Raw genomic sequence first — 9938 nt, 5'->3', positions numbered from 1 at the left:
AGCTTTTTTATTCAAAAGTGTTCAACAGTAGATCTAGCTGTTTTAAAACATACAGACTGCCTTCATTTGAACTGTTAAATTATATTCCAAATGTTATTATTATACTCCATTGTATGACGATATCCTAAGTCATCTTTTCCTCTACTTATGGATACTTTGGATGTTGTTCATTTTGTAACATTGTTACAAACAAGCAAACATTTAAAATCGTATATTTAAAGGAAAAAATATAATTTTATCAAAATAGTAAAACTATTTGCGAACATTACACAGATGAAACTGAACTGATGATCAAAAAAACCCAAGGGATATATACTAAAGAATATGTTATAGAGGGTCATACATTATTAATGGTCTTTTCTGAAATATGTCCTACCCAGGAAATGAAAGGTAGATCTTCTAGAAGATAGTACTAAGCATTCAATTTTTCACGGGATATTCTCCCACCAGTCACAGCCCAGGAAAGAGTCACTCCTCACCCAGCCTTATCACTTTCTGTTAATATTTAGTCAGCATTTCCAATAAAGTTAACTCCCTCAGAACAAAAGCTTTTACATAGGTCCTGCATGTGAGCCAAACAGCTATCCATGGAATATCAGAATCTGATTCCCCCCGTTCTCATATTTGTTTTGTGTGTCTCATAACAAAGATATGAGAGATGCAGCATTCTAAGGCTAAATAGCTAGAAAATACTAATTCAAACTTGAGTATTCTTCCAAGAGAGCATAGGGGCAATCCTAAGTATCAGAGGAAGAAGCATCCTAAGGGAGACCAAAGCCAAATGTTTTCCACAGGAGTCCTCCTTCTGGCTGTTCTGATTTCACCTGGTAAGTCAAAATTACAATTTTACGATCTTGGCTGACTTTTGAAAACTAATTTCAAGGATAGATTTAAAAGTCATTAACATCATAATCACAACAGAAACTTGTCTATTTGGTTATTAAAAGTGGAACAGGAAGGATACACGGGGGAGAGGGGTGGTCCTCAATGATTTCCACCTGAATGTTCTGTTTCTTTCATGAGAGAAATAGAAAAGTCTTTCCGTCTTAGTCTAGGACTTAATCGGAACAAACTTAGAAAATAAAGTTTGTATAAGAATCTGATTTATAAAACTCCTGATACAGAGACTAGTACGGATTAGGACAAGGGGAACTGCCACAGCACAAGAGAAAATGAATAAATTAATAAACTGTCTAATATATGTCTCAATTCTGAAGGCTAAATATTAGTTGTCAAAGAGATCTAAAGCTTGGCTCCAAGGTATAAGACTTATGAAACCCACCTTTTAGAGATACATTCAAGAATATGCTTAATGGCCATATTCTGTAGCTTCTCTTCATAGCACATATATTAATGAATAGCAAAATATCTTTAAATAAAATCAACAACCAAATTAGCAGATTCTTGCTTTTACTTTGGTTAGTCTGTCCTGAAGTAAAAGGACGAGTTTCTTAACGCATCTCTCTGTGAACGTTAACAATTGGAAACCCAGGAAATTTAATTCAAATAAACATTTATCAAGTGCCTACTCTATTAAAGAGAAATCGCACTAAAAACGAAGTTTGCACAAAATACACAAAGAGAGCCAGCGCGCTCCTCCATGTTTTACTGCTTCATAATTTTTTAAATAATTGTTTTACTCCCTTCCCTACTTTCTATTCTCACTCCACTCTAGGCTAAATTATTCTTATTTCTAAGAATCTCCTCTTCTATGTTTGCAAATATGAAAGAGATTTATTTCCTGTTAAATAAACTTTGCTATAGTGCAGAGTTTGCTTCTGCTTTAATTCAAACATTTTCTTGGATTTGATTATGAAGACTAGCAATAAAGAACATTTCAAAGTTACTAAAGTAACTAAAGAATTTCTAGAATTATTTGTTTGAGCCATGCTGTTTATTTTGTTTAACTAAAACATAGTGGTCCCCATACCAAGTCATGAGCAAAAAAAAAATTTGAAAAGTGCAATCTATACCACTGTTTTTTTTTGTTGTTGTTGTTGTTGTTGTTTTTGTGGTACACGGGCCTCTCACTGTTGTGGCCTCCCGTTGCAGAGCACAGGCTCCGGACGCACAGGCTCAGCGGCCATGGCTCACAGGCCCAGCCGCTCCGTGGCATGTGGGATCCTCCCGGACTGGGGCACGAACTGGTGTCCCCTGCATCAGCAGGCGGACTCTCAACCACTGCGCCACCAGGGAAGCCCTATACCACTGTTTAATGAATAATCTGAAACAAACTATAATGATAAAGGTAAATGCTTATAAAGAAACACACAAATACTCTACATGCCATAAAACAGACTTCCGTGACCAGGGGAAAAGCCCATTTTACAGCTGAATCAGGAGTTAAAGGAAGCCCACCCCTTAAACTACAGAAAAATTAGAGAGAAAGTGTAGTGAAAACAGAATTTTTCAATCTACTGGGAGACACAAGGATAGTAGAGATTGGGAATATGTGGTCAGGAAATGTGCTTCTCCTGTTTCTCCTTTTTAGCACTGGCTGGGCCATGGGCTACTATATGTGCTGGCAAGTCTTCCAATGAGATCAGGACATGTGACAGCCACGGCTGTGGCCAGTACACGGCTCAAAGGTAACAGGGTTTCACACATAACCATATCCTCTTTTGGCTCGTAACCTCTTTGCTTAGTGTCCTTGCCCGAAGTTTCTTCAAGTGCTCACCATCTTCTCCCTTCCGACAGCAGGAAAATTCAGAGATATAACCAGTTACATTACCACGTTTGGAGCAACTTCCAAGAACAGGGCATCAACTCTGCGCTCTGAATTAGGAACAGAGCATTGAACAAGGGCAAGAGAGAGCAGAGCAGTGTTTTCTCTCAATGTTTTCACACGTTGACTCACCTCACCTGGCTTTTCCAAGGTGGAAGCCAAACATTACTGTCCCATTTTATAGATGAGGAACTTGAACTGGGGCACCAAAGGGTTAAGGGACTTGCCAAACACAGTTGGAGGTGGTGAAGGCTGGACTAGAATTCAGGCTTTTGGATCCTCTTCCCATCAAACCATGGTGTTACTGACCCAGGCTCTGGGAGGTGAACAACTGAGCCTGGCCCTAAGCAGGTAATCTCTTCCAGACAGTGAGAGACACACATGTGAACTTTCAACAGTGCACAGTACTATCTTGGGAGTGCCACTTTCTGATGAAATAGCCATGTGTCCAACTGTATCACTGATCTCCATCCTAATCACAGAACAACTCTCACTCACACAGATACTACTTACAAAGCAACCTCACATACCTGGTATAGGGCTAAGAGACAGGACATAGGGGAAAATGGCCGCTGAATTGCCAAAATTAAGACTCAATTAGTTCATACCCTAAACTTTATGCACTTGACTCATACAATAACTTACTGGCTCCTCACCTGGAATCTGCTCAATGTTGCTTTACACATAATGCTAACAGTCCTAGTGAATCTGACTTTCAGGTAGACTATTAGAAGGGAGAAGAGGCTGGTGGAGAACTGGCATAGTGTCAACAGTGAGGACTGGTGGAGACGACAAGAAATCTCATAACCTGGGATCATTTTGTGTTTGTGCTCCACACACTTTAATAAATGCAGGAGGTATCACTCACTATATTAAAACCATACACAATAAATGATGTTTATAATGACTTATGGATCACTGGGAGAAAAATAAGACTAGGGTAACATATGATTCTTTTATCATAGGTTCCCATAAAAAGTCATCTCTTTTCTAAGTGGTCTTGCAGGGGTCCAGATTCAGTTATCTATAAAATTTACTTACACAGATTGCCTCATTTCCCCAAAATGCCATATAATAATAATGGCTAACATTTTTAAAGGCTTCCTGTGTTTTACTATGTTAAACGTTTTAACCTTTATAACATCGTTATTACAACCTGCAGAGAAGGAGGTGAAAATTGGGTAAACAGAGTGAGGAAACCTGGGACATTCCAACACGTTCCAGCAGCTTCAACTTTTGATACCCTGGTCTGGGAACAGTGGGCTAACACCATGTTCCTGGGCAATAAAATTCCCAAGGCAGTTCCTCAGTCTGTTCATTCTTATTTACATCTTGGAAATCATAGGCTTCACCGGGGTGTGGATGTCTTGTGCTCGGATGGATCTACTGCATATGCACCTTTCACCGGAATGATTGTGGGCCAGGAGAAACCTTATAAAAACAAAAATGCCATCAATAATGGTGTTCGGATCTCTGGAAGAGGTAAGGGGTGGTGTATATACCTGGAACACATACTGGAGATGTCTGATGCTTATTTATTTAATGCGTATTCTATACAAAGACGTTTCATTCTTCCTTCAAAGTGACAAAACCTAGGACCTAAAGGACAAAGGGTACCAAACTAAAGCAGCCCTTGCATTTTCAAAGATGTTCCACCACTTTCCCTGAAGTCATCTTCTTCATGCATACACTCCCCCCCTAACTCTATAGTTGACTGAAGGGCTTTCTTCCTGAGGCCCACGTGGCTTTGCTTAACAATCTACAAGCAAAATCACTTTCAGCATTGCGGTATTAACTGTAATGAACAGACGCTTTCATTCACCAAAATCCCACAATTCGAAAATGTTGGCATCTCTGCAAGAGTTGATGTGAACTGTTTTCAAATGCTCTATGTTCTAGGTAAAGCTGGGCCTCCTGGTACTCCAGGTGCTGGGCTTATTGTTTGGTTGTTTTAACTGGATTGACGTAGAACATACACACAGCAAAGTGCACAAAGCAAAAATGGCCAGCTCCATGAACTGTCACAAAGTAAGCGCATCTGTGTAGCCTGTTGGTTACATCAGATCAAGAAAAAGAATATCAGCAGCAGTTCAAAGACCCCTTGTGCTACCTTTTAGTCATAACTCCCAGCAAGGGTGATGACTATCCCACCACACATTAGCTCTGCCTGTTTCTGAAAATGATTTAAATAGAATTAAACAGCGTGCAGTCTTTCGAGTGGGGCTTCTTTTACTCCACGTAAGGTTTGTGAGATTCATTCATGTTTTTGCATGTAGTTTAAGTCCCTTCATCCTTATCGATGTAGAGCATTCCATTGTATGCATATATCTTCACCTATTTAATCATTCTTCTCTAAACGGACATCTGGGCAGTATCCAGTTTCAGGGGATTATGAAAATGCTGCTATGAACTTTCTGTACATTTCTTTTCATTAACATAAACATGCATTCCTGTTGGGAGTGGATCCGGAAGACACTCCTCTCACTAAGGCTGTGAGAAACACTTTGTGAGGGAGCCCACATCCTTGAGGAGCTATCTGGTGGCTATCCTCTCTAGGCCTGAAATGACAAGAGGAACTACTGCCATTGAATGGAGTCCACTTAGAAGCCAAGGCTGGCATGGTTATCCAACAGGGAGAAGAGCTGAAGCAGTAATCAGATACATCAGAAGCAGAGACCTGTGGCATTGTCTAGTTAATCATGGTGACCTAGAACTGAATACATGGGCAACCTACTAAAGCCTTATTTGATTTGTATAAATGGAAACACTCTAGGTCTGATGAACAAAATTCTGACTTCAATCATGACAATACTGGGCCTCAAAACCTTCCTCCCGACACCATCCACCAATTCCCAGACTTGAGCCAGTTCACAGCCCCAGAGCCCCTTGAATGAAAGGGAGGCTGAGTACTTCTGAGGAAGGGCCCTATTACAATGCCATAAATTTATACTGTAACCCGTACTTCTAGCCATCCCCAAAAGGACCTGCAGCCTTTTAGCAGGATGATTGTATACTGGGGAAGAAGAGACTCGCTCAAAACTGACAGTAATTCCTAAAGACCCAAGCCACTGTAGTCCATCAATCAGACTAGGGGCTTCTAGGGTCCGGTGATCAACATAGTTTTTTCCTAGGGTCCATCTTACAGTTGACCTAGTGCATCCACACATCCACCCTGTGGTAATTTCGCCAGTACCAGAATGCATAACTGGAATCAATATACTCAGCAACTGGCAGAACGCTGGAGGAGTGGAGTTGCTGGGTTACTTGGTGTATGTATCTGCAGTGCTAGAAGGTACTGCCACCCAGTTTCCCAAAGTAGTGGTACCAATTCACAGCCCCAACAGGAGTGTATGAAAGTTCCAGCTGCTCCGTACACAATACTTGGTGTTATCTAGCTACCTTTCTCATTTCAGCCATTCTGATGAGTATGTAACGGTATCTCACTTAAATTTAATTTGCATTTCCATGATGGCTAATGATATTGAGCCCCTTCTCATATTTATTGATAACATGGATATTGTCTTTCGCAAAGTGCCTATTCATGTATTTTGCCCTGGCTTTTTTGCCTTTTTCTTATTGGTATGTGGGAGCTTTTTGTGTCTTTTGGATATGAGTCCTTTGTCCAATATATGTATTATAAGTATCTTCTCCCACTTTATGGGTTCCTTTTCACTTTTCTAGTGTTTTTTAATAAACAAAAATTCTTATTTTTAATGCAGTCCAATTTAGTAATATTTTCCCTTACCTTTGACGTATTTTTATTACCCGTTTAAGACACATTTGCCCACCCTGGTCATAAAGGTATTGTCCCTATGTTTCTGTGTACAAGCTTTATTGCTTCATCGTTCATACTTAGATTTATAATCCATCTGGAATCGGTTTTTGTGTAAGGAATGAGATAGGGATCAAAATTTCCCCCCATATCGACATCTGACTCAGTACCATTAACTTGCCAAGACCATTTTTTCCTTACCGCACGGCAGTATCTCTTGTCATAGATCAGGGTCTGAATATACATAGGTCTGTTTGTGGTCCTTCTATTATGTTTCACTGGTGAGTTTGTCAATCTTCCACAAATACTGCACTGTCTTAATTACCATAGCTTTAAAATACATCTTGATATAAATAGTATAAATCTTCCAACTTTGATCTTCTTTCAGATTGTCTTGGCAATTCTTGGGTTATTTGCATTACCAAATAAATTACAGAATCAGTTTGTCAATTTCCACCAAAAATCTTGCTGGGACTTTGGGTTTGCATTCATCATACAGGATCAAACTGAGGAGAACTGATATCTTAAAAGTAATGAAAGTCATCCAATCAATGAACTTGTTAAATCTTCCATTTATTTAGGTCTTCTTACACTGTTGTATTAGTAACTTAATTAGAGTTGTATTAGTATCAATGTAGAGGTCTTGCACATATTTTTGTTTAATATATGTACATAAAATGCACCTTATTAATTTTCCATAGATCTTCTATAGCAGTACTGTCCAACAGAAGTATAATAAAAGCCACATAGGCAATCTTAACTTTTCAGTAATCATATTAAGTAAAAAGAAACAGTGAAATTAATTTTAACATATTTAACTTAATACCTCCAAATTATTATTTCAAAATGCAATTAATATAAAAATTAGTAATATTTTACTTTTTGGGGAGTACTGTCTTCAAAATCCAGTGTGTATCTTTTTTTTTTTTTTTTTTGGCGGTACGTGGGCCTCTCACTGTTGTGGCCTCTCCCGTTTCGGAGCACAGGCTCTGGACGCGCAGGCTCAGCAGCCATGGCTCACGGGCCTAGCCGCTCCGCGGTATCTGGGATCTTCCTGGACCGGGGCACGAACCCACGTCCCCTGCATTGGCAGGCGGACTCTCAACCACTGCGCCACCAGGGAAGCCCCCAGTGTGTATCTTATACTTAAAGCACATCTAATTCAGATTAGCTATTTCAAGCACTGACTAGCCACATGTGGGTAGCAGCTACAGTGTTGGACAGGACAATTCTATAGCCTTACTTATGTTTTCTGCCCACTTGACCTGTTTTCACTGATGCAAGTGTGTTGAAGTCTTCTGTCACTACTGGGTTTCTATCTATATATTCTTGTACCTCCTGTATCCTCTCCTTTATATAGATGGTTTCTGTGTTATTTACTGCATGGATAATTATATCTTCATTGGATTTAGCATTATACATTGTCCTCCTTTGTCTTGTTTCAATGCGTTTTGGCCTGAATTTCACTCTCTGGTAACAGGATCATAATCCTTTTTCCTTCCATTTACATGGCAAATCTTTTCCAGTCCTGAATTTTTAGCCTTTTTCAATTACTGTTTTATTGTATAAGCACAGAATTGCATTTTGCTTTCCAAGCCAATAGGAAAATCTTTTTACTACATGAATTAACATTTATAGATACAACTCATATATTTGGTCCAAACACTGTCATTATTTTATGTTGTAATTCTGGTATTATAATGGTATTATCTCTATTTCTCTATGTGATGGGTCTTCTTTGTTTTAAATTTTTCTTTTGATATTTAAAAAGATTTGTATTCGTGTGCCTGTTATTTCCATTTTTCTTAGTCTTTAAAGTCTAATAGTTTTATTGGAATCTGTCTTGGAGTTGACATCGTTCTGGATCAATTTTCTCAGTTACCTGGTGTTTTGCTGCTATTCTTCAATGCCTTTTAAAATACTCATTTGAGTCCATTCTTCCTTAGGCATCTTGTAATTTTAATCTTCATTTCTGATATGATTCTGTCATTCATTGAGTTTAATCAACCTTTTCTTTTTGTATTTTTTTATTCATTTCTGGCTTTTTTTTTTCTTTTACAATTTCTGATTCAAGGCTGCTAAAACGCAGATAATGAATAATTTTACTACTTCTTTTCTTTTAGGTTTCTGTATTAAAGTGTTCTACATTAAGCCAATTAAATATAAAGGTTCTATCAAGAAGGGAGAAAAACTGGGCACTCTATTGCCCTTGCAGAAAGTTTATCCTGGCATACAATCTCACGTACACATTGAAAACTGTGACCTGAGTGATCCTACTGTGTACCTATAAATGGAAGACAAATAACCAGATCTTCTAAAGAGAGAGCCATCTTCTTAAACCTGGCTGCATATTCTGCTTTTCAAGAAACCTGTGTTCAAATAGAAACGTGATGAATGCAAGAAAGAAAAAAGCACGTTGGTTTCAACTCGTTGTCACTTTGATGTTTTGAGGGTCAATTAATCTCTCAGGTCTGACCTGTAATCTTTGGGATTTGGGGTGTCTTTTTTCTTAAAGATTACTCAGTCCTCAATACGTAAGATAAATAAACATATGAATTCAAACTGGTCCCACTAGCTTTCTGCTTCAAAATAAGAAAAAGCCTGAAGTGTTTTTAGGGTACAAGAATAGAGTGTTGTACAATGCTAGACACATAAACCTGACAAATATTAGGTGAATAAACTGGAGGCTTCTTTTGAGTTAAGGTAGTAAAGAATTTCAGCAATAGCCTTAGGTCTGTCAAAGTGCTTGGAGGGTGAGGGGTTTACACGGATAAGACAGAGTTGGCTGGTCTTTATATCCACACATTCCCATGCTCTATCTAAGCAGTTGATCTTCCAGGTAGTGAATGACAGCCGTCCAAGGTAATATGGAATATTCTAGATTTCAGAAAGACTGCATTACAGGGAGTACTAGAGAGAGAAAGAGGTCTATCCTAACCTGAAGTATCTCATGAAACCAAGTCAGTCAACCTCATCTAGCCATACGCCTATCATAGCTACTGATTCCTACACATCATTGTATATCCTTATTATTCTTTCCTGGTTATGCTGACAACAAGTACAAAAAAGAAATAAAACCATATGAATGTTCAAAGGACCAGAAATAATATGTCTCTGTAGATTTTACGCAGTCAGTAAGAAATAAGTAAGGTGAAGTCATCATCCTGGAAACTTTCTTCATGAATTTTTGCTTAAACTCTTTGGAATGTAGAAAACTCCAGTAGAATGACTCCATTCCTAGTGGAGATATGCTATAGGAAATGCAGTCAATTGAACTTTTTTACTGGAGAGAAGTGGCTGCATTTGTATACTAGGACGTAATGTATAAGAATGTTCATGAATCACTATTTGTCATAGCAAAACCTGGAACAACTCAAACGCTCATCAATAGGAAGATGGACAAACTGTGGTTTAGTTATAGATGGAATATTATACTGCAGT

At 38.5% G+C, this 9938-nt stretch overlaps 1 protein-coding gene across 2 annotated transcripts; it reads left to right on the top strand.

Moving 5' to 3' along the window:
- Window positions 1-781: 781 nt before the first annotated feature.
- LECT2 (leukocyte cell derived chemotaxin 2) lies at window positions 782-8787 on the top strand. 2 transcript variants are annotated; one of them, XM_060146260.1, is made up of 4 exons: window positions 782-827; window positions 2492-2587; window positions 4061-4207; window positions 8621-8787. In XM_060146260.1, exons 1-4 carry the CDS (start codon window positions 782-784, stop codon window positions 8785-8787), a joined length of 456 nt encoding a protein of 151 aa, XP_060002243.1. The 2 variants fall into 2 exon arrangements, with proteins under 2 accessions (XP_060002243.1, XP_060002244.1); XM_060146261.1 differs by having other exon boundaries at window positions 2492-2588; window positions 4071-4207.
- Window positions 8788-9938: the final 1151 nt, after the last annotated feature.

The sequence above is a fragment of the Lagenorhynchus albirostris genome, chromosome 3 (genome assembly GCF_949774975.1).
Source record: "Lagenorhynchus albirostris chromosome 3, mLagAlb1.1, whole genome shotgun sequence".
NCBI classification, from domain to species: Eukaryota; Metazoa; Chordata; class Mammalia; order Artiodactyla; family Delphinidae; genus Lagenorhynchus; species Lagenorhynchus albirostris.
The sequence above is the reverse complement of the archived record's forward strand: the minus strand, read 5'-3'. Positions and strand labels throughout refer to the sequence as shown.

Excerpts from the sequence above, each read along its gene's own strand:
- LECT2 (XM_060146260.1), top strand. The coding sequence starts at position 782 with ATGTTTTCCACAGGAGTCCTCCTTCTGGCTGTTCTGATTTCACCTG. Across the intron at positions 828-2,491 it reads GGCTGTTCTGATTTCACCTG|CACTGGCTGGGCCATGGGCT; the intron begins GTAAGTCAAAAT and ends TCTCCTTTTTAG. Across the intron at positions 2,588-4,060 it reads TGGCCAGTACACGGCTCAAA|GAAATCATAGGCTTCACCGG; the intron begins GGTAACAGGGTT and ends ATTTACATCTTG.